At 43.0% G+C, this 24,801-nt stretch overlaps 1 protein-coding gene across 3 annotated transcripts in view; it reads right to left on the reverse strand.

The window, feature by feature from the left end:
• TMEM260 (transmembrane protein 260) overlaps positions 1 to 24,801 on the reverse strand; it is a 34,568-nt gene that overhangs the window by 5,046 nt on the left and 4,721 nt on the right. For 2 of the 3 annotated variants that reach the window (XR_008975338.1, XM_057433067.1), the window contains exons 2-11: positions 24,426 to 24,457; positions 23,511 to 23,662; positions 11,158 to 11,335; positions 8,239 to 8,352; positions 6,106 to 6,285; positions 3,611 to 3,651; positions 3,159 to 3,242; positions 2,667 to 2,784; positions 2,324 to 2,496; positions 491 to 662 (exon numbers count right to left, since the gene is read on the reverse strand). Coding sequence is in view for 2 of the 3 variants with exons in the window: in XM_057433067.1 (XP_057289050.1) it covers positions 491 to 662; positions 2,324 to 2,496; positions 2,667 to 2,784; positions 3,159 to 3,242; positions 3,611 to 3,651; positions 6,106 to 6,285; positions 8,239 to 8,352; positions 11,158 to 11,335; positions 23,511 to 23,662; positions 24,426 to 24,457 (1,244 nt within the window). In the remaining variant the exon portion in view is untranslated. Of the gene's footprint in view, positions 1 to 490; positions 663 to 726; positions 813 to 2,323; positions 2,497 to 2,666; positions 2,785 to 3,158; positions 3,243 to 3,610; positions 3,652 to 6,105; positions 6,286 to 8,238; positions 8,353 to 11,157; positions 11,336 to 23,510; positions 23,663 to 24,425; positions 24,458 to 24,801 lie in introns of all 3 variants that reach the window. The other variant, XM_057433068.1, reaches the window with a different exon arrangement.

Consider the following 24,801-nt stretch of genomic DNA (forward strand, 5'->3'; position numbering starts at 1 on the left):
ACGAAGATAACAGGGGACACGGCGAATGAGCCTCAGCACGGTAAAGCCCCTGAAAGAATTCCCAAAGCTGCACTGCCCATGAGGCAACTGCTGCCCTCCAGGCTGCTCCCAGAAGCCTTCTGTTGCCCTAACATCTGTATTTCAGGCCCACTGCAGAAAACAGCCAGGACAATGCTTCCTCACCAAGGCAAACATAAACCCTGTGCCACATCTGCATATCTGCTGTGGTGAAGGACTTGGGCTTCCCCTTTCCCTACTTGCTATTGCTTCCTTGTTAGCTTTTTTGGGCTTGAATGGGACTTGCACACCACACTCCATCCCAGAGCTACCCACAAACCTTTAAAAAAAGCCATTTTACTTACTTCTGTATCATGAGTTTTATCTGAACAAAGAGACACCCTCAAGTTGAGAAAGGAGAAAAGCTAAGAACTTTTGCTTCCTATTTTTACATCTGTCTTTTGCCTTTTTTAATATTCCTTTCTGTACCTACCTCTTGGTCCACTAGAGTGATATCTGGCCTCATCCCTTCACAATAGTGAATATAACGAAGAGCATTCCCAGGTAAGTCTCCTCTTAGCAAGATCACTGCACCCGTTGGCATTGAGGACAGCACATTCCTTGCAAACTTATCAACAACGTAGTTGTTGCTCTGATCACAAGTGCTTAAGAGAACAGATAAAAAAAATAGTATCTTAAAAAACAGCTATTTGCATGGCTTTACATTACCCTCAATTTTATGCACTAGGCACCCACAGGGGAAATCCACCCTGGTCAGATCTACCTGAAAAGCATCATCTCTCTTTGCAGAGAAACTGAAATATAGAAATGAAGCATTTAAATAACAGTTGCCCATAAACTAGCACCAGATAAATGAGCCACTAGAGTTTTATAAAAATACACTCACTGCACACTTTCACCTTAATTACGATCTTTTTCCTTGGGCTAAACCTAGACTTACTAGATGATGCTAGAAGCTGATACCCACCCCTTTAATGCTTCTAATTTAGCATTAAAAAACTAAGGTTTTGTAGCATCAGGCAGAAGTAGATTTAGATTACCTGAGATTAGATCCTTTTTTGCTACACAGTTTTGTGAATGTACACACTCCAGGTACAGGACCAAGAAAAGGACACTCCATGACTCCACACAGGACATGAACTATGACTGTCTCACCTACAGACCAGCCTTTGGGAAAAGATTTGTGCAAAGGAGGGATTCCTAGGTATGAAGTCTACGCTTTGTTGGTGTCCTGGGTTCAGCAGTAGCAGTCATTTTTTTCTCCTTCTTAGTAGCTGGTTCAGTGCTGTGTTTTTGACTTTCAGCCTAGGAACAGCACTGATAACACCAATGGTTTTAGTTGCTGCTTAGTAATGTTTAGTCTGACCAAGGACTTTCTGAGTCTCATGCTCTACCAGGGAGGAGGGGAAGTTGAGAGGAAGCAGAGACAGGACACCTGACCAAAACTAACCAAAGAGGTATTCCATACCACAGCACGTCATGCCCACTATATAAACTGGGGGCAGTTATCCAGAAGGGTGAGATTATTGCTCGGGTCGGGCTGGGTATCGGTCGGCAGGTGGTTAGTGGTTGCATTCTCTTCCCTTGTTATTTCCTTTATCATTATTATTATTGGTGGCAGCAGCAGTGGTTTGTGTTATACCTTAGTTACTGCGCTGTTCTTATCTCAACCCATGGGAGTTACATTCTTTCAATTCTCCTCCCCATCCCTCCCGGAGCGGGGGGAGGAAGTGAGCGAGTGAGCTGTGTGGCTGACTGGACTTAAATCACGACAGTTGGTTAACCCCTACTTCAGTTCTCCTCCTTGGCTCCCAAATCACTGCAGTCTTCAGCATGGTTATGGGATAAGGAAGCCCTTATCTACACTACAGATCAAACTCTTCAAAAAGGAAAAAACATAAGAAAAAGCCCAGGGTGCAAGGAAACCTGAAGCAAAGCAAAGGAAGGAGAAGGTGTTGCTCAGGTCAAATAAATTCTGCAAATCTCCCTAGGAAATAAAGAACAGACTTATGAGGTTTTTTCATTAGAAGATTATGTATCTACAGTTTTCTTCCTTCAACCTACATGACACCCCATATACAGCCTGCAACTGGTGCTTGGTGATTTTGAGGGAAATCAAACAAGGGAGTCCTGTAGGCTACGACCATGCAAGCTTAGACACGATATGAAAAGTGCTTTTCCCACTTCAAGACAAGGACAAAAACCCCAGGAGCAGGAGTAGGGGGTTTACAGCAGCACCCCAAGCACTCGGCACCCCACAGCACTACAAGGCTGCACCAAGACACGTGCCCAGGGGATCTGTTACCTGTAATTTGCCCAGACTTGGGAAGCGACAAGAGTGAGAGTGGAAAGCCACTCCAGCCATGGCAGCACACGGCTGCTCTCCAGCATGGTGCTTCCAACTGAGGCAAGTGTGGCCAGCCCCAGCCCTGCCAGCACAGCCACCACAGCACTGCTCTGCAGCCAGAATCGCTCCACCTAGGACACAAAATCCCAGAGAAACTTTCTGTTTCCTCAGCTGTAAGGAAACAGAATAAGCAGCTGTATTTCTACACTTTAGGCAGCTTCAAGACAATGTCCCAGTTAAGTGGTTTTAAGGCTTCTTCCAAAAATTAACACACCAGAGCAGTTTTTGGAGTGCAACTTACCACACCCAGGAACAGAGGTTTCGTAATATCCAGGTTTGCTCTCCAAGAGAAGAAGAAGGAATAAAGACAGAGCATTCCAGCAAAGAGCCAGATCACGGGTGATTTCTGCTGCTTTGTCCTATTAAACAAAAATAATAAACAAATAGCACTGTAATGGCATGATAAAAAAAGGAGACTAAAGTTGTATGTGCTTGAAAACCACTCTCTCCGCATACCTAAATGCATTTAATACAAGAAGCTGATGAGCCTTTCTTTACCTTTGCAATTTGCGAAACTTCTGTTTCCAGAGCAGAAAACCACCAGGATTTCAAGGTTTTTAAGCCTGCCACCTACAAAGCCACAGGGCTACCAGGAGCAGAGATATTTTGATCTTAATGAACACACGACCACAGCCAATCACTGAAAATTTTGCACCAGCAAAAAGCCAAAGAAAGCTGCCAGTGGAGCCAGTAAGAAAGTGCACATCAGAGCATGTATTCTCCTCCAACTTACGGCAGTGCTGTGTTCACACAGGCCACGAGTGCCAGGGCAAGGACGGGAAGGGAGAGCTCTGACTTCATCTGTGCCACCTGAAAACTGAAGAGAAATTAGTGCATAGATGCATCATCCCCAAATTGCCCCTTGCACTCAATTAAAGTGTCAAAAGCAGGGAATAAGCACAAAAACATATTCCCATTTTGCATATGAATAAGTCTACCAGAAATGGGAACAAGTTTAGTTTACATGTCAGGATTTTGAATGAAACACCACCAGGAAGGGGGATCCAACTATCTTCCTTCAATAGGGAAGACAGACGGACATGCACACTGTCCTTGCGCCAGACACACATGGCCCCAGCTCTGCACCAAACAGAGGGAAGGCAGGACAGGAGCTACTTAGGCCAAAATCACAGCAGTGACAACAGGCTTCTCTCCACTAAAAGGCATAATCAAGATTTTACTCACGCCAGCATCTCTCTCATACTGGATCCTGTCTCAGACTTGGCCTAGATTAAAAAGAGAAAAAACCAATGAGAATCACACATGCTGCCTGCTGAATCACTGGGGGAACGGAAAGCCTCTTCATTTTCTGTATGCTGAGCACACAGGGCTCCTCAAAACCCTCTCAGGTTGTACCCTAAGGTGGTCACAGGGAAAGGGAACTGTTTAAACAACAAAAAGACAGCAAACTCTACTCAAACCTTCATTGCAAGATTTTCCTCCCACGTCCTTGTTTTACTTTATGTCACTGTGCAGGTTTACCACCTGGATAAGCATTTTTTCAAGGCACTACCAGCCCATTAGCTTGTGACTCGAGCACATCATACGGTCTCCACTATATCATAAAATCATTTAGGTTGGAAAAGACCTTTAAGATCATTGAGTCCAACTGTTGACCTAATACTGCCAAATCCACTAAACCATGTCCCTAAGTGCCACATCTACACGTCTTTTGAATACCTCCATGGACGGTAACTCCACCGCTTCCCTGGACAACCTCTTCCAATGCTTGACAACCCTCTCGGTGAAGATATTTTTCCTGATATCTGATCTAAAGACCCCCTGGTGCAACCTGAGGCCATTTATTCTCATCCTTTATCTGCATGGTGCAATTATTTTCTGGGACATCTCCCCACAGCCTGAGACAAGCATGTGGGCTGCAACTTCTGCTTGCTTACCAGACTTGTCCATGTCTCCTCTGCCCTGACAGAGGCAGAGCAGAGTGAGATTTGCATGAGATATATGAGAATTCTCATTGCAGACACCTGCAATCCATGGCACAGGTCTGGGAAAAAAGACATGTTCAGTGGAGGTGAGGAATTACCTTCCTAGGTGCTTGTTGGAAAAGTGGTGGCTACCAGGTAAAATATAAGGTAAATGGATACAGGAGGTCTGGAGGGAATATTTAATCCAAATGAAAATGCAACACTTAACTGCATTTAAAATTTAATTTAAAAATAAAAATGAAAGAGAATGGAGAGCCAGCCCACAGCTCCTGAAGCACCTCTCTGTTTCTTGCAAAGCCTCACCCTGTTGGAGGCCGATGGCTTCTGGCCTCAGACACATACCTTACAGGAGGCGACATTTCTGATCCTTGGCTCATACGTAGAGCCCTCTCCCAAGACCTCTCTGGTTTGGGTTTTTTTTTTTGACCCTGCTTGCCCTTAAAATGGAGCCATGAGACACAAGGGCTGTCTGTCCACCCAGACAGGGCTCTGGCATCAGCCCAACCGGCACTGGGACCAAAAGCTTGGATTTTGCTGCACTTGCTGCTCCTGCTTCAGACAGTTCATCGTAAATGTGATTTGTGGTATAGGATTACACGCAGTCCATCATCCCTAAGCCTCCTGAACATCAACTTGAATTCATCACATTTGATGGAGAAAGGAGTTAAGGGATTTGCATGCCTTGGTATTGCTCTGCCCAAAGGAGTCCCATTCTCAGGAGATAGCTGGGAACAGGACAACAGAGGAAAACTCGGAAGTCCTTCAGAGGGTGGATTTTATCTCTGCAGGAGTTTTGGAAAGATTAAGGAAGCAGCAGTGGGAATTATCAAGTCTTTTGCCTCACAACCTACAGCCACCCAGCTCTCCAAGAAGGCTGTAATGGAACAGCAATGGTACTGGATGTTTCACATTGGCTTAATGCAGGGGCTTAATTTCTGAGGATGCGGGGCTTCAGGACCCCAAGGTGTGACATGGTATGAAAACAGTATATTTTTTTCTCTTTTTTTCTCCCAGCCCTCTGCACTGACATTTCTGATACAGGAAGGACAGAACGGGTGCTGGGCACTTGCTTTTCCTGGATAGCCAGAGCCAAACATCTAAGGCAGGGCTGGAGGAGGTAGATACTGACTCTGTGCTCTGCAAGCAACCATGCAATATATCCCTCCTTTGGCAAGGGCACAGACCTGTCAATAACTCAAATCAGAGATTTCCGAGACCCCTCAATCCTACCATTCATTCAAATTCAGTATTAGTAAGAGGAATTTTTTTTTTTTTAAAGTACAGCAATGAAAACTGCTTGTTAAAATATCTGAGTTTCAAATAAAATAATAAAAAAGGACAATTATTTGTCTTAAAACAAGAAAAACATAAAACTGATGTCACCATCTTCCTCTAGCACGGTCTGCTCTTTGAGGGCCTAAAAATATGAGACTCCTCTAAAGCTCACAGTAAATAATACAGCTCACCCCATGAAGGCAAAGACAATTATTTTCCCATATTCACAGATTTTTTTTCCATCCATTTGGGAATGGGAATTCTCATTCCACCTGGGAATGGCTTTTCCATCAATTCCCAGAAAACCTGACATATCAGAAGGTCAAAAATCAGAACTAAATTTTTAAAAAGAAAACATTTTCCATTTTTTACCCTGCAAGTCATTAATCATCATAAATATAAAGGTTCTGCTATTGCCTAACCTAAAAGCAAGTAATTTAGAAAATGACCCTTATTTACCAGATTGAATGTCCCATATTCTTCCCTGAGAAAGTGGGTCAAAAATCCTTGAAAAGTCGTCTGGTCTCCCCATGTCCAGCGGGCTCGATTGAGGTAGGACGAAGCCGGCAGATAGAGATAAGGCAGCAAACCAGCCAAGAAGCATAAACCCAACTTCAGCAAATGGCCTAGGGACAATTCCTGCACCAAAATATGTCATATTGCATAACAATGTTTATTTTAGTTTAATCACGCTGGAACTTCAAGAACAGATAAAGAAAAAACATCAAATATATTTACACAGAGCTGATCTCTCAATTTGTAGTAAGTCCCTACAAAATGCTATGTTAAACCTTACGATTTTGTGGATTACTAGGAAACTGCATCAAACTGATCTCCTTTGCATGGCAGGGTGAAATTTAAGTGAAGCAAATAATATTAGCTAGGACTCATGAGTATCATACTCATTGCATCTTTCACATTTAAATCATGGCATGACATGCATAGATGGCTGAAGCACTGCAAGGCTGAGATAACCCACTTTGCAGCGATTAAGAGTTGGCTGGTATTCCATCTGGCAAAAAAAAAATGTTGCTCTAGTTCAACTACATACATCATCACCATCATCAGGAGTCAGTTTTGCCATTTACTTCATCACGATTACACTGGCTAAATTGGATAGGCCAACTTTTGGGGTACGATTTTCAAGACTGCCTAAGGGGTCAGGAAGACAAGACTTTCAAAGGGACTTCTGTGCCTAACTCCTTTAAGTGCTTTGGAAAATCCCACCCTAGAATATTGCACGCTTGCTTTATCATTAGCCACTGCCTTGTCAATCAAAGCACTTCTTCAGCAGTTGGGGTTATGGGGAAGAGGCACCATTCAAGAGTGATGATCTACAGAGTAGAGAAAGTAGCTTCATAATGGTGGTGGCCAGAGTGCCTTCAGAAAAAAGCTGGCTCTTTTTTTACTTAAAAAGTCACTGTTTTCTATCCATTATCCATCTTATTAGGTGGTTTTCCGCAGCAGGCACTGGGCTGCCTAAAGTATTTCCCAGGAATGTTACACTGGCACAGGACTGTCCTTGCTGGAAATCTCTAGACAACAGGTCTCTCTAGACCTCCATTGTTCAAAAAAACCCCCAAGAACAAAAAGGAAGCTCTGTTTAAAGAACACAAATATACTGCAGAAGTGAGTCTCCACTGTTAGAGGAAATACACAGTCAGAACAAGTTCTGCTGGAGACACTGAAGAGATTTTTGATCAAGCTTGTCTGAGCTGCATCTTTTCTCCTACAGCTTGCATGATTCACTCCAGACATAGTTACACCCTGTGTAACTTGAGAGCAGGACCTCTGGTAGGAGATGAAAGGCATGTATTTGACCACATCACAGGCTCACTGTTTCGCCAAGGATCAGTTTTCCTTTGGTCTTCTCCAGCTGGCATGAGCCAGGCACTCTTCACCTGAGAGCTGATCTCTTCTAGGACTCTCAAGTCTTGGCTGCATTAGAGCTGGAGGCCACCAAGTCTGGCACATCCCAACAACATGCTGAAGAGGAGCTCCCGTAGAGACAAAGCCTCTGCACCCTTCTTGCTGTGTTGCTTACTCTGGCTGCATCTTCAGTTATCAACAGCAGTTGCAAGATGCTCTGCAAGAAGTGGACATGGCTTTTGTTTGTTACCAGCAGGGAACCAACATACAGAAACTCATCTCCAGATGAGTTGGTGGCATGAGAAAGCCAGCAGCTAGAAGCAGCAGCACACACAGACTGCACGTGCCTGTGACTTCTCACCGACAGATATTTGTCTGCTTTCCTGTTTGGACATGCTCTTATTTCCGACATGCTGAGCAGTTCTTAGCTCCAAGAACTGGTCTTGTAGTTGCTCACTGGGTGTTTACAAGCACTTGGGGCAGAGCACTCCTGTGACAGGAGACATAATCAGGTCACAGATTGCTGGTGGTCTCCTAAATTACGATCAGTGGCCCTGGTATCAGACAGAGGGACTGTAACTTCAGTAGGTCTTGACTGACTAGTTTAGACAGACCCACGACTGTCCCTGTTTGCACATCAACATAGAACTAACACAACTGCTTGGAAAGAAGAACTACTCACTCCCTTACAAAAATAGAGGTATAGGTCACCAAAATACATACCATCTTTCTGAAAAGCTGTGAGAGAACCCAAGGCACAATACAAGCAATATAAAGCACTATCGTGTGCTGATTGCACAAACTGAGCCCACAGCAAAAGGCACCAAATTTAGAGATCTGAAAGAAAAAAAGACAACAACCCATCCCATTCACAATTACTCTTCACAGTTTGCAAAAATATTCAGAGACCAAAACAGCTTCAGTACAGCCCACAGCACCCTCACAGGAGAAAAGCTAGTGTATCAGTGAGCAGTTGTCAATCATAACACAGACAGTACAGGCTATTTTTTGCTATTTGCAGGGAAATTTCATGTGTTTAAGAGAAAACATTCTTTACGAATTGTCCAACTGAACAGTTACGTCTCCACGTACATAGAGACCCTATACAGCACCCTCACATCATAAAAATGCAATGGGGTCTGATTCCTGACCCCCTGCTGCACAGCAGTTAACTCTGAATGATGCAAATTTTCAGAAGCCATACACTAAAATAATGCCATTATGTACAGAGACGTCATTTAATGAAATATGAATGACTTTTTCCCCTTCTTCAGGCATAGATGGCTAAAGTCAGGTCTACACAAACTTTCTTAGCAAACAATTAAATGTGATAAACCTCATTGTCTAAAAGCTCCTATTAGAGCGAGACCAGAGAAGAGCATGAAGATGCTCAGAGGGCTGGAGTACCTCTCCTACGGAGACAGGCTGGGCTTGTTCAGCCTGGAGAAGAAAAGGCTCCAGGGAAACCTTAGAACAGCTTCTAGCACTAAAGCGGCTAGAGGAGGCCTGGAGAGGGACTTTTGACAAGGGCCTGTACGGAAGGGACAAGGGGGAATGACTTTAACCTGACAGAGGGAAGATTTAGATTAGATATTAGGAAAAAATTCTTCCCTGTGAGGGTGCTGAGGCTCTGGCACAGGTTGCCCAGAGAAGCTGTGGCTGCCCCATGCCTGGCAGTCTCCAAGGTTGGATGGGGCTTGGAGCAACCTGGTCTATTAGAAGGTGTCGCGGCCCATGGCAGGAGGGTTGGAACAAGATGATCATTAAGGTCCCTTCCAATGCAAGCCATTCTATGATTTTCAAGCACCTCTGAAAGGGTTTTCTGATAAAACAGTTATTATATCCAAATTGTGCAACACAGTGCAGGGTATTTCTGATACTCATTGAGGATTATTCACAGGTTCATTATTGGTACCATGGCCATCCCTGGCTGATGCTAAGGAAAGCCTCTCTCTGCCCCATTCTGCCATATGCTCTGCTCTGTAGCACCACAAGACCAGTGCTGAGTCCTCTTCATTCACAGCAGAAAGATAAAGCTACAAGAGCAACTCCATATAGAAATCTTGGGTCAGTGCCACATACACCTCTGGCCACTGCTCCTCCTCTGAATTTGCCTCCTCCTCCACAGTCACTGGCCACTTGGTCCATGTTACAACCCGAATTCATGCCCAGGGCAGCTCCTTGGTGGGGAAAAAGCCACCAGAGTCCCACAGACATTATTGGACCAGAGCTGACAACACATCCTCATCTCCCCAGCCATCCCCAAGAAGGATGGCACTTCCATCTATCATCAGAGCATCGCCCCTGCTTATTTCACTCACTGGTGAGGATGGTGTGTGAGATGCAAACACTTGCCTTAGCATGTTGATGAGATCACCTTGTAATTTTCTAACAGCTGCACAGCCTTCAATGTCTGATGCTGCCTTGCTGAGGAAACACCTGCCATAACTTCATAAAAACATTAGTGAGCTTCAGAGCTGCCCAGCAGGACTCAGAACAACCTCAGCAATTTTTCAAGTCTAGTGACAGACTCCAAGCACACTCTTGAAGATGTCTGCATGACCATCTGATTTTTGAAAAGCACTGTAAGCTTGATGTTGGCAGCCTGGATTCTTCAAGGCGTGGGATGCCAGACACCTAAAAACATTTCTACAAGCTCCTTAACAGATTCTGAAAATCTCATCTGAAAATCCCATTGGAAACTGGGCATGTGAAACATGGGAGCAGGCTGGAAAATGCCCAATTCCATCTCCATGGAGTTCAGGTACAGGGATCTTGGGACAGTACTCACCAAAAAATAAAAAACATCCAGTGGTGAAACAAGGTCCCTACAACCACCAACTAAACATGTTCTTTGAGAACTCACAAAGCTGAGTAAAATACCACTGTGGAGTCCTGAAATTCTAGCCTAGCCCAACAAAAATCCTTTCATTCATACAATTTACAGGAGCCACAGCGGGCAAGCCTGTCGAAGGAGAAGAGATCAGATGCTCAGGCAAAGAAAAGTCGAAAGAACAAGATTGCTGAGTAAAAATGTCATTTGGTTACGTAGCCTGTTTGTAAAATAGAGAATACAGCATGAAATTTAAAGTCTCTGTATTTAATAATGCCATTATTTTAGGGGCACATTTAATTTCAAAAGAAGAACTCATTGAAAAATCGGTCATTTCTGTTTTTCAGTAGAAACCTGGGTTTCTGACTTCATGAAGTTTTCTGTAAAATATATCTGTTTATCCCCCCCCCAAAAAAAACAGTTCTGAAAACAAACATTTGCACTCCCACAGCCTAGTTTGAGTCGTTGATGCAGGAAATCAAACTTTGCATTAAAACGTTTAGATGAAAGCAATTTTGATTTTCCTGTTTCCAACCGGTGTGTATTACATGAATCAATCCCAAACCCACTCAACAGGTCCCAGCTCAACTCTTAAGCCAAGTGGATAGGTTTTGCAATATTTGGCACTTCTGAACAGCTAGGTAGGTCAAGCATAGACACCAGCCAGCACAGGTGCTCAAACAAGTCCCAAAATTTGGCCCTTTTTGTTTAAACAAAACTGAGCATTAAATAAATAGGAAGTTAAACAAACATGTGACAACTAATTAAAGAAAAAAAAATAATTATTCCCTTTGCTTGAGATGTTTTACCTTTGATCTCTCTCTTGCGGTGGATGCCTCCTCAAAATGAGCGGTGAGAGCCATCAGCAGCCCCACAAACAGATTGTTTAAGCTAAAAACCTCTGCTGTGATGGACCACTGCCATGTTAGACGAGAAAATGAAAACACCCCCGCAGCAAGGATTCCTCCAGCATATGAGCCAGAAAGCCTGCAAACACAGATAACATGAAATCTTCTTTTCCAACAAAAAAGCCTACTTTATTGTCCTTTTTTTAAATTTCTTTTTTTAAAACATACCATAGAAGCAGAAATGATGACTGTCACCCAGCACCCTGCCAAAACATTATATGGTTAATATCTTCCTAATAATTTCTTTGCAAAGAATTGCAATTAGGAAGAGGGGGCATTAGCCAACCTCTCTATTTGTAAGCTACCCAACACTAAAGAGTCAGCTTCCTCCACAAATGCCATGAAAACTTTGAATTTGGTTCAGAAACCTCGATGAGAGATGGCCCAGAGGGTCATGGTATGCCGAGCCAGGGAGTCACGCCTATAATGGGATACTCTCTGCTGGAGGAAATGCCAGCAAGGGTGCAGCCTTAAATTCATCAAGGCGATGAATAAAGAATGGATTAGAGCTATTCATGATGGACAGCATTAGCAGAGCTGTCCTACGGGGGTATTTAGTGTCTCAGGGGTGGGTGAGGATTGTGATACCTACAGTCCCAGCAGGGAGAGGTGCCTGCCGGGGTCATGCACAGGGAAAATGGGTGTCAGCTCCAGCAAGCAGGAGGGAGCAGAGGAACAGGTGAAGCTTCTGCCATTGGGACGGATATGAAAGCTGGGCACCTCTGTGACCCCTGGATGGGATTATGGCACACACTCCCCCCAGAGCCACTTGCCAAACTTGGCTGGATGCTGCAGCTGGCGCAGGGAGCCCACAAGGTGGGACTTAGCTCAGGAAACCTATTATGCCCATTCTGAATACTGGCTCTGCCTGTTTGGAAGGTCTCCCCTTCAGGAAGTCACCCTGAAAAGATGCCTCGTAGGGCACCAGAACCAGCTCAATTAAGCGTTATCCGAAGACAGAAATAGCTGTGGCTATGGTCAAAGCTCCTCTCCAGAAATTCACTATCCAACTCTAAGACTAAGCTGGGCTCTACTGCAAATTGGATATTTTTTTCTAGTTCTAGTATTCAGGCACACACTTCCATTCAGACCTAACATTTCCAGCAGGTTTAAACTGAAAATTATAAACCAGCCAACTTCATCAAGCTACATGTGTCATTTGCTTCTAAATACTGGCCATATCCTCTAGCACAGACAAAGTCCCCAGGTGCATTGTTCTGCCCATTAGGGATCAGAGAGTGGATGTTCACATAGGACGTACTTATTGGATTCCTCACGTAACTCTGAGATAAACAGCAACCACAGAAACAAAACCTTTAGGCCCTACAGAGATGAGGGAGCTGCTTGCAGAGCACTCTCCAGCAAGGGCTCCTCTCACTGGTTATACTTTCTTTCCACCTTCCTAAAATGACCTCAGTACAACCAAACTATTTCTGTAGATGTCAAAAAAAGGACTTGCACAGTCAGAACTGGAATTTTTAATCCATTAAAAATGGGACGCAGGGTCCATGGGGAGAAGGGGACTGGCATAAGGACTCAGGAAGACTATGTCTCTATTCATCCTTCTGCCACTGATATCAGACAGTCTGGGGCAAGCCACACCACTGCTGCTGCCCCAGGCATCTGCAAAATGGGACTAAGGATTTTCATCTTCTTTGTAAAGAATTTTGAGATGTGCAGTTGGAGGAGAAGGTAGCTAGAGGGCAAGAAGTAATGCTGTTCAGTTAACACTGGAAAAAAAGAAAACCCTCAGGTGTCCAAGGCCAGAGTGAGACAAGCACGGAATGACACAGAGCTTCAGCATCTAGATGGTAGGAAGGTGTCTTGAAAAATCAGTGGAAGGAGAAAATAAGTCTGAAAATTCCCAACTGACAGAAGGTGGAACTGTTTCAGACCGAATCTGTGTCTGCAAAGTACCCTATAAGCTTTTGAAGAAAGGTGATGTGGAACCTCTTCTGTAGGAAATCAGGCAAACCACTAGAATCTACCATTGTGCTCACTGATGCATGGCACCATGGGGGACTCTTCCAACTTCTAAACTTCACTGTGGTTCAACACAGGTCCAGATATTTGGCACAAAATTCTCCACGGTAAGACCTGACCCTCACTGCATTAATATAATGTTTCAAAACCCACATAATTGCCTATAGAAAAGGCATTTGCAGGCATGAATACTGCTCCACTGCTTTTGCCACCAAGCCAGCCGGGAGTCCGTATCCTCCAAGGGAGAGATGGGACACGTATGACCTGTCTGGCAAGGTTCTCGGCCTCAAGGGCTCTGGTTGTGCTCTCCTTCTCTCTGTTATGAGAAAGATGTGGCACCTGAACAGGAAAAAGGAAAGATGCAATGGAGTTTGCAGGAATTAAGTCAGAAGTGGTTTCTGCTCCTAAACGAAAAAAAGCAGGAAAGGGCAGCACGGCCATGTGTATTTAAAAACCAAGGGATCCCCTGACACACAAACCCCACTACACAACATCCCCAAGTTTTGACTAAACCCTTTTAGACAGCATGAACTTTTAGTTATAAAGAAACAACTTTGTAAATCCCTTTGAAATTCTTGCAAGGAAATAAGGTAAAAAAAGGTAAAACAGCCTTCCCTAAAACCTTCAGATGAAAATCAGTGTTTTAGGCAAACATCCCAATCATTTACCAGTTCTCCTTGTCTTTCCCAGAAAAGACCGCAGCATATCATTAAGGTTCAAGTAAGATGAAAGAAATCCCATCCCCTCAACAAAAATGTCTCAAACCTGCGATTCAAGTTCTATGAAATAAGGCTTAAGCAAAAGCTACTAAACCCAAAGCTTAAAGCCTTATCCCAGCTATGTGCAACAGAGGACACCTCCACTCACCAAGCAGTGCAGGGTCAGGATCCAGCACTAAGAACAGTCCACAGATCTGTTTGTCAACAGAGCTGGCATTGCCTTTAGTTTCCTGTGAAACTTGAGGGAAAGCCAGGCTGTTAAGCTTACTTTGTTAAAGCATGCTGCGGCATAAAGCTCCAACAAGTATCCTAGATGTTAAAAAAACACATGGAAATGTGTTGCATTCTTGAAGAATATCAAGACAGTAGCTTTGGGAAATACAAGCTGGAGACCAAGAGATTTTTGCAGATTCTGCTACCAGCAATGGAAATGATGAGTTTATGAGTTTGCTGGTTCAGAAAGAAACACTCTTTGAAGTGATCAGAGAAGGTATATCCAGATAAGGATGAAGATCAGCTGGCAAAAAAACCACCCACATCCATCAGGTTCATCCAATGCAACAACTCACAGTGCAAAGTAACACTGGTAGGACAAGAAGAAATGAAACCTATGCAACTACGTCAGTATCATGCTGTGGCTAAATTAAATCAACCCTGCCTTGCAGCTGCGCTAACATAGTTATACTGCTCATTTTGATTGACATGAGGATCTCCATGCACTACTGAACTCTGGTATCTGGCAGCCTCTTGGACTTCTCCAGCAGTCACACTGTGCTGCAACTCTCTTGCCTTAGCATCAAGATGGCCCCAAACATACACAGTCCAAGGAGATGACAAAGCAACTCAGGCATGGACAACAGAGGTTAGACTCCTACAACACTTCATCTACACTACAACATCTAGGAGGGCTTTATTCCATTGCTTCTGGGGAGCAGGAAGGATAGCATGCTCCCTTCAGTCTTGGAACTGGTATGAGAAACAGCAGATGACTGGAACAAGAGGATCAAGGGGTTGCCAACAATGAAGCCATGGCCGTGGTAATAACCATCCAGTGTTCATCTGTCTATACAGTGTAGGCACAAAGCTACCCTGCAGTGACTTCCTCAAAAACAGAGGCTTTACAAAGACCAAAAGGTTGGCAAAACCCTGCTGTAAGGCTTTGTCTGGTGGAGGGAGGATCCTGGGAAAATAGGGTCACCTAGAAGAAAGCATTCAAAGTAGTACCCTGCCCTCGGAACAGCTTCAGGATGCAGAAATCAGCCCATGAAAGAACAAAATAATTGCAGCCAATGCAACAATGGGAAAGTCTTCCTAACTTCTCCCAGGGTATTACAGTTACCACCAGCAGGCCCACTTCGAGAAGGACTGAAGCACTGAGCTTGAATAAAAGCTGCCTTGCAGGCTTGTTTATCTTAAAATACAAACCAAGGGAACAGCTTGTTTGCAAAATCATTAGTTTGGGACAAGATCTGCTTAAAGCATGTGGAAGCCTTATCAAGACAAAACAAGTGGAAAGAAGATCCCTTATTATCGGTCAGCCAACCTATGTTCACAAGCAGAAATTCCCATCATCTTAAAACGCACTCAGAAGGGATAGAAACAGTCAGCAAAGGAGAGGCCACACAGTCCTTTGTGAGGAATATTTTCCCATGGCATCCCTAAACATAACAGGAAAAGACTAGAAAAAATATAAAATAATATTATTTTGTTTTCCTTTTCAGACGCCCAAGTAGAAAAATGTGTGGCTGGGCCTGAGCTCCAAAGACACAAGCAGTTGAAACTTGCCTTAATCAGAAATATTTTAGCTGCAGGTTTTCATTAAGAGTTTACAGGAATAATCAGGAAAACTGAAATTAGGTATTTTAATCCGGTTTTGCAATTACAGTTTTTAGCTTATCATTGCTGGCAATCATAGAATAGTTAGGGTTGGAAAGGACCTTAAGATCATCTAGTTCCAACCCCCCTGCCAATGGCAGGGACGCTAAACCACACTAAATCACTAAAACACATCAGTTTGCGATCTAGAATTTATCTTCTCCTTAAGTCTGGTAAAACTATCTGTTAGCCCAGAGCACAGGTTACCTCTATATGTATTTAACAAATAACTTGATCAGCAATTTTACTTTTCATTTAGAAAATCATGGCAGGCTTTTTATATTTAATAATTTGCAAAAACTCATTAAATTCTTGGTATAAAGCTAAAAATGGCTTGAAATAGGAATTTAGTTAGGATGTTTTCATTAAACGCAATATTTGACACACTGGATTCATAAAGTAGTAAGATAACTGGAACGTTTTATATTTGAAGCTGATGTATTAAACACTGGAAAACCTATCTGTACCTAGTGAAATAAGCTGGTTATTTCCGCCTTCTGTTCTCTCAAAAACTTTACCGATAGCTGATCTCAGACTCACATCTTTTATTTTTTGTCAGTGGAATAAGAAAAAACTCTCCTGCTATTTAAAATCTCCTCTAATATACTAACTAATGGAGTCTTTCAATTTAAGTCTCTCCCTGCACCTGCAGATAATGACCCTGATGTTGGCAGTTCCCTGTACACGTGCACAGGCTCCAGGGACATAACCAACAACTTCTGCTTCTGCCATGCTGGGACTTCACTTTGCAGTAGCAAAGATATATTCCTTCAATGTATTTTTATTTCATGGTGTAACAGACTAGTGCATTAAAGATACAACACTTTGAATTTAGCTTAAGAGGTTTCACTTACTTGATCTATAAAAAACACCAGATTTTTGATGTACACTTAAAAAGAATGGGACTCAGAAGACTGAACAGCTTTCTACAGATAAATTTTAAGTGTATGTGTATGTGGATTGATGGCAAAATAGAGTAACTATTTAAAAAATAAAACACAAAAATCCAAACATGAGTTTAGGACCTAAGTAATAACAATTATCCCCCAAAACCTCCATTCCTCTAGGTTTGCCTGCCTCTTATTCATACTCAATAGACAAAAGGGGGGTTCTCTTACTGTCAGTGCTGAAGAGCCTGACACGGTACAGGTACTATGAGGACCAGCAAACAAGATTTTATTCTTTCTCAAGGACCTACAGCTGAATAGCCACTGAAGCCCTGCATGCAGCCTCCGCTCCCAGAGCTGGAGGAGGAGGTAGGAGAGCATAGCTTGGCTCACTGGTCCCAGTTGAGTCTTCAAGGCTGTAAGGAAAGAATAGAAACCAAGCAAATGGGCAGGACCTTCATGTCAAAGAGGACTTCAGTATCACACAACTTCAGCATTCCCATGGACCCGCAATGCCTTGGGGTGGGAGTGAGCAGGCAGCATCCTCACCGCTCACCACATGCACCAAATGTCGTTTCTGCTTGATACACTCTCACATCCAACTAGGGACTGACACGACTTATTCACCTTTTTCACCTTTTAGTTATTTTAATAAAACACCGTTACTTCAAGAGGGGATGGTTCAGCCTAGTTAAGAAGTCATGAACTAGTGAGGATTTTGGCTAAGGGGAGCTGGTTGCACCCACTTGCATATGTCCTGCTGGAATGGACATGTCCAGTAAGAACACCACCTCTGTAGGACACTATTGAGTCCCTGCCTGTCCCACTGGTAAATACGGGCCTGTGAATGTCACCAAGATGTGCAGAAGGCAACCTGCATGCCACCTCTTGTGTCCTCTTGCTGCGAGAATCAAGCTGCACCTGCAGCAAGGTGCCCTGGGATGGCACTGGGGACCTTAGCAGGTCTGGACACCAGAGATGGGAAGAGCCCCCTTGTGAGGGCTCAGCAGGAGGATGAGGAACAGGCCTTCCCAACCTCAAACCTTGCATGCTCCTGGATTCCCACCACCGCCACATCAGAGCGGAGCCTGCCTGCCACAGCCTCTTCCCAATAAAGTCTGGTAATTAAGTTCAATGCCTCCCTGTCAAGCTATTCCAAAGCAGTTCAACGAGAGGAACAACTCATGACAGATTGATAAAATGCATAAACTGCTGTGCTGCTGTAATAGGTATCACTGCGTACTCACACCTTTCTAAATGGTGAGTTGTAAAAACTGTGCTTCCAGCCATTAAAAAATGAGAACTTCTCTCCCTGTGTCATTGCAAGCAGAAAGGATATATTAGTTAGACCCATTATTCGATTCACAATCCTTAGAAAATAGGTACGCCTTTATCCCGGGTGCCTGTAATAACCAGTGCCTACTTCCAGCAGCCAAAAAACCCCAACCCTCAGTAGGAACCGACTTTAGCTATTTAAATGTTTTATAAGTTTTTTTTTTTTTTTGTAATTGCAGAAACTTTTCCTAATCTGACATTTGTTAAAACCCCTTATTAGAAATTATGCAGCTGCAGGAGAAAAAAAAAAAAAAAAAAGAAAAAATAGAATAAAATATAAAATAAAATAAAAATGAGCTGGCTTCACAATTACCAAGTCAGCCCATGCAGCCCTTCGCTATTGTACAGAGTGGCATAAACCCCCCGGCGGCCTATCAGCTCCCTGGCAGGCAGGGGGCTGCGCTATTCAAAGCGAGAGATACAAGCTGCAGGGCAAAAACCTGGCAGCTCCCATCTGACCCCCCAATCCCCGGCTGGTGACAGCTCCAAGCTCCATGGCAAATTAGCCCTTCTCACATTACAATTGCAGGAGACAGATTCCATTAGCGGTATCTGAAATTGAGTGGAGAGCTGCTCCGTTATCAGACTTGACTCATAAGCGCCACTATTAATCAGAGCTATGATAGCATTTATATATTTCAAGCTATCTGCCGCCGCTGTGATATTCTGCTACAAAGGGTTGATGGGACTTAGGGAAGGGAACAATGGAGCTTTCTGGGAAAAGCAGAGTAAATCAAGAAAGTCTGTGACTTCCGCACATTCTGAAGGGATTGCGGTTTACATAAATTTTCTCCCAATTGGAGATTGAGCTCTTCCTCATCTTACACATGGGATTTAGTTGTCACTCAATGGTAACAGCTGTGAAAAGGTGAAGCGGCCCACCGCTCAGAATATTGCCTCCGCTTTTAAAGCAATTAACCCATGAACAGGAGGATACCTGGTGATATCAAAGGGATTAAGCCAGGCAGTGCATTATTAACATTTCCTTGAACTAATTCTAACTCTGACTAGCTGTCAGAAAAGACTCTTCAGTCTTTAAAAAAAAAAAAAGGGAGTTTTTTTGCCCTGCTTTCCCCCCCTTCAAAACGAAGAGTTACTGCAGCCTAATGTGCCTCCTTTAGAGCAAAATGCAAATTAACAGATTTGGTAATGTCTTCAAACAGACTGAACTCAGTGTCAGTTTATTATGGGGACAAGGGGAAAAAAATATAAACTCCATATGATCAATTAGCCAGAGATGGTAGATATTCTTCTAAAAGGACATTAACACTTGAGTACCTTCCTTTCTTCTCTTCCTCCTAAAACTTCGTAACTACTTGTTACTAAGCACAGCTGCTTCTGAAACAGACAAGATCTTCACATTGCTACAGAGGTGATAACCTGTAATCTGGAAAAATCCAAATATGCCCTGTAAGGATATTCCTCCTTCCCCAAAGCCTGATTTTGAATTTCCTGCTACAGTCGAGTGGGCACCATCATGCCAGGCAGGAGCGCTCCTCTCTCATCCCTCCATCTTCCCCAAACCGCCACCCAAAAAAAGGAGCCAAACTGTTTGGGGATGGCTCCTGTTCCAACAAACCCACGAACCACACAGGATACGGAATACTCCCCCACCTGCTGCAGGCATCAGACCCTCTGGGGATGGCCATGAAGGTGACACATACTCCCGGTGCCCCAACATGCCTGGTCCTTCCCAGGGACCTTCCCATGAGAACTCCAGGACACACATCACTGGAGCAAGAAACTTCAGAGCCATCAGAATGGTCAATTGCCGTTTCCAAAACATTCCGATGACTTCAAAATGATGAAGTCATTTTAATGATTTCGTTATACAACACACTTAACACTTGCTTTTGTTGGCACTGGGAGAAGAGTTGGCTCCAGTTTTCACATACATCCACAGAGTGTTGTTTGGAAGGTCTGGGGGGACAGGGAGTATATACATATATAAATATACATATATTAGTCCAAAACTCCACAGGATACCCAGAACAGCAACCGAAGGGGTATGAACAGCTTAATTTAATGCAACAATTTCCTCCCTCTCAAAACCCCATGTGCAACTCAGCCAGAATAAAGCTGGCAAAAACTTACCACAAGTATGGGCAACGACACCACCTATTCCACTACTGCCCCTGCAATAAATTAGCTTTGTGTATTTAGATACAGCAGAACAGCCAAGCTACGAAAGGTATACATTCAGAAAAAAAAACAACACATTAAAGCTGGGGAAAGCATCCTAGTTCTCTTTGCAACAGAGAATGCAAAGAATGCATCATCTGTGCAGAAAATGACACCTTGGCAATCATATTACAAGAAGATAATTGGTTTACTTTGTAAACTTGCTATGCTTTGCCTCCCACAGTAAAACAAATAAATAGTTGTTTAAAGAAACAATCCTATAGCTGCACTTGCTGTGTCCTAAAAACATAAAAGCAGCTTTCCCCTCTTTCAAAGCAAAGATGAATTATTTGCCTCAGTTACAAGCAGTCCAAGAAAACTCTTTGTAAATGCCATTTTATGATAATTACAAGCAATTTATTAAGACTGTGCGGAGGGGGTGGAAAAACCCCATATTTGAGAACTAATTCAAAGGAGTAAACTGCTCGTTCAGCGACAGTCTGGATTACTGATAAAAGGGCTTTTTGCATCAATGCCATTAGACATAACTTTGTTTTAAGAAGCACAATCCAGGCTTAAAAAAATAATATAATGAAATTAATAATATAATAAAATTAATAAACAAACAAGATGCTGGGGTTGCTTCCTATCAATTCCAGCAGTGCCTATACAGAGCATCCCACCAGCCATCACCTGGCAGAGAAGAAATCTGTTTAAGGAATAAACTTGATCCTAATCTCACACACGCCATAACATCCCAAACACCACCCAGCCTTGGAGGAAACTGCGACTTTCCTTACGCAGCAAAGAAATTGTTCTGTCCTCCCAAGGAATAAACTCAGGAAATGCCTCTTAAACAAAAAGAGTCAACAGGGGGAAAAAAAAGGGGAGAGATTTACTGTACGGGGATGCTGGGATGCCCAGGGTAAACAGCAACCCTGCCTGGCTGGTGGGGAGAAAAGAAAGGTTTTAGAGGTTAAGTTCAGGTCAGACGACAAATGAAATTGTAACAACCTAACTGACATTGTACAATGTCTTCTTCCACTAGATCAATAGGGCAGCGTCAGCCCCATTACCATAGAGATGGCTTCCTCCCGGCTGAAGGGTGGCTATTGTTTGAAGAGAAAGATTTGCCACTTGAACCGTGTTGCTCCCAAAGGATGTGTACTTCATCAATTATTTGTATTCCTAACATCTACATATTTTCATATTAGCATCCACATTCCATATGGCAAGAGGAGCAGGTGCTTATTTTTCCATTTTTCCTTTGGTACCTCACAAGAGTCATCCCATCAGCTAAATTTTAATTAAAACACAAAAATGTGGGGGAGATTTCACAGACCAGTTTAGATCCTTTGCGAGTACGCACAAGCCCGGTTAAAACCGAAACATGTCGTTTTCAGATAGTTGCAGCTTTCGCACAGATGGTGCCAGTAAGGACTTTCGGAGAGATTTTTTTTTCAAGTAGATGGTAATAGAAAGAAAATATTTTTTTTCTGCATGAAGTGTCATAAAAAATATATCAATTTTAAGCACATAAAAGAAAAAATGTAACATTGTAATTTAGAAATAAAACTGGCCCCCAATACCTTACAATTAATTAAAAAAAAAAAAAAAATCGCTGCTAGACTGATCCTGTCAGTACCTTCTATCTATAATTTTCTGTAAGTCATAATAGTTTCTATCATCTCTCAGCTCCCAGTTTTCCGCTCTTTCGTGCACGTTTCAAATTTGACGGAAGCCACATCTTTCAAATCCAATTAAACAATAACAAAAAAAAAAACCCTGAACCTCTGGAAGTGTAAAAATAATTCCCCAATTTAGCCCACCATTTCTCTCCTGTATTCTTGTTTCTCTAACGCGACGACTGCTTAATTTCACAGGCACAAAATGAGCACATAAGGAACACACTGCAGCTAAAACTAAAGAGCAGGGCAGATCTTCACAGTAACTGTAATAACATGAATAACTGTCATTAAAAAAATAAATAATCAGAACCAAATATTCAAAACCTTTAGCAACTCCTTGCGGGAGTTTTTAATATAATCAAAAGGAGTCGTGATCCGAAGCTGCGCCTGGCACTGTGCATGGGAGGGCAGCGCCACTTCCTGCCCCCCAAATACACTGTAAAATACAGGATATTAAATTAAATAACACTGACTTAATTACATGTATTACCCAACAGTAAAAGCAACCACTTTAAATGCCTATAGGAATACCAAGGAATTAAGTAATTCCAATAGGTGTGCTTTGGAGCTGATGCAGTGCTACATGAAAGGAGATGTGCAAAAAGCAACTTCTCTTCAGTAGAGAAAGATGCACCCAGACAAATGCACACTGTGAACCAAAGACTGAGTGAGCTCAGGGTTCTTCGGCTGTGCAGGATCTGCCCCCCCAATTTGTTCCTGCTTTTATTTCCAGGTTGCTCTCACTCTCTGGGGAGGTTTCCCCAAGGGGTGATGCAGCTCTGGAAACGGGGGGAGAAAAGGGCTTGTCAAAATAATCTCAGTAAGGAAGCGTCCCGTCTCATCCCAAAGCACCCTGACAACATGAGATTTCACCGTTTGCTGCTTCAAAATGTGCACTATTTTCCCTGCAAAAGAACATCAGAAATTGTTTGTGCGGGTTGCAATAATCCTCTCAAATATGGGTCAGGCTGAGGTTAAGAGCAGCCAGAACTTGCACACCAAAGACGAGCAGGGTTAACAAAACCCCCAACCACGTGCACATCCCGATTGTTCCCTTTCCTCCCAAGGTTAGAGGTCCAGAGAATACAGATGGGCTCTGGCCAGTCCCCTACTACACTGCACCTACGCCGGAGGAAAGCGGCTGGCACTGATGGTCTCCCTGGTCCTTGGGTACCACTGGCAGGCAACTGCCCATCCACCTCCGCCAGGAGCTGCAATTAAACCAAGTTCATGGTATCCTGATAGGTGAAGCTCATCCTGTTAATTTAAACAGACCATCTGCATCTTTCGAGAACGACAAACTTCATTAGTTCTGGTTAGTTAAACCGAGTGGTGATTTGTGATAATGAGCCTGAACAACCTGTCATGTCTGTGTAAGGGAAAAGGCGCACTTTTTATTATTTCTATTATTATTATTTAACAGAAAGAAAAGAAAGAGGGACCTTTTGTGCAGGAAAGAAGGTCAGATTCAGATTAAACTGCCGTTCGGTTGATCAGAGGAAGCAATTGCAGCTGGAAAGGGAGGAGGGGAAATGCTAGTCCAAAGGCCAGAGGGGAACACAGGGAGCCTTTGGAAACATCCCGAGCCAACTGGGAAGCACCCTGCCAGCATCACACCAACGAATAAACATCCTCAATGACTTTACCTGAAAACCGTGTAAAAAAGCAAGGAAGCGGCAGCTGCTCCCAACAAGCTGCAGAGGAGATTGACTCGGAAGGCAGAGGAGCCGACAGGCAGCAGCCCCATTGCCAGCTTGGCTAGCAGCGTGAACAGGGGGTAGCCGGGAGGGTGGGCGACCTATGGACAGATAGATAAAGGGTTGAAAAGGGGTGAAATGCCACAAAATCAAAAGGAGAGCAGCACACTGGGGTCCAGCGGCAGGAGCCAGGGATCTCCAAGTGTTGTCTCTCCCTGACCCATCCTCTTGTACCAATTTTACTCCACAAGTATTTTTCCTTAGTGGATTTGGCTCCACGCCTCACCCATAATAATGAGGAAGCGAGAAAAGGAGGTGCCACGTTTCATTAGCATGCCTTAAAGGGCTCCTTGTTTGGGTTCACAGTATATTAGGGTCATTCAAAAGGCAGCTGTTTTTTTTCTTCTTTTTTTTTTTCTGTTTTTTTCTTTTTTTTTTTTAGAAAAAAAAGCAGCTTCTCAACTATTTTATTGGTTAGCAAGTTGAAAGACCACACTGCTATCGGATTACCACCGCGCTGACAGTCCTAAGGTCTTGCCTAAAGGGATCATGCACCATAATAAAGTTTATTAAATAATAAAACTTATTAAAATTGTTAACCCGATTTATTTTATTCTCCCCAGCTTATACAAAATTTGGGTTGATAATAAGCCAGCTACTGTATATACAGTAAAGCCTTTGCTTTATAATTTAGTTTAATTGGATTTAAAACTTGCAGTAAATTGTCGCGTGCTGTACTTATAAGTTAGTAAAAACTGTGGTTTGAAAATAAATTAATCTACTTTACTCCATGCTTAATTAAACTTCCTTAATTCCTAAAACTGTTAATGAGAGCATTGATTAAACAATAAAACTAATACTTACTCCAAGCTCATATGCGGCTGTGATCAGCTCCCCTGTGAAAAAATAATGTAAAACCAATAATTACTATTAGGAAATGACACTCCTCCAAAGTTTTCAAAATCCAAATGCTTGCATTGGGGTTTTGCATTAATTTGACTGGATAAAACTGTAAATCTGTAGAGATTTAACAGCATGAAATTTTCTAAGAATATTTTCTCCCTCTGATGTCATTGCACAAAATATCTTTTGTATGTTTTCGCGAGACTTTCATGAACAGATAAGTGAATGTATAGGTAAGCTTGGGTAAAGAATGGCCTGAGATACTCAAAAGGCAGACATTTGTGCGTATTTTTAATTTAAAACCAATTGACTCAGTAACTTTCAAGCACTACGGTTT

This window comes from Pezoporus wallicus, unplaced genomic scaffold (genome assembly GCF_028554395.1).
Source record: "Pezoporus wallicus isolate ANWC-B61680 ecotype Strahan unplaced genomic scaffold, APGP_CSIRO_Pwel_v1 contig_7379, whole genome shotgun sequence".
Lineage (NCBI taxonomy): Eukaryota > Metazoa > Chordata > Aves > Psittaciformes > Psittacidae > Pezoporus > Pezoporus wallicus.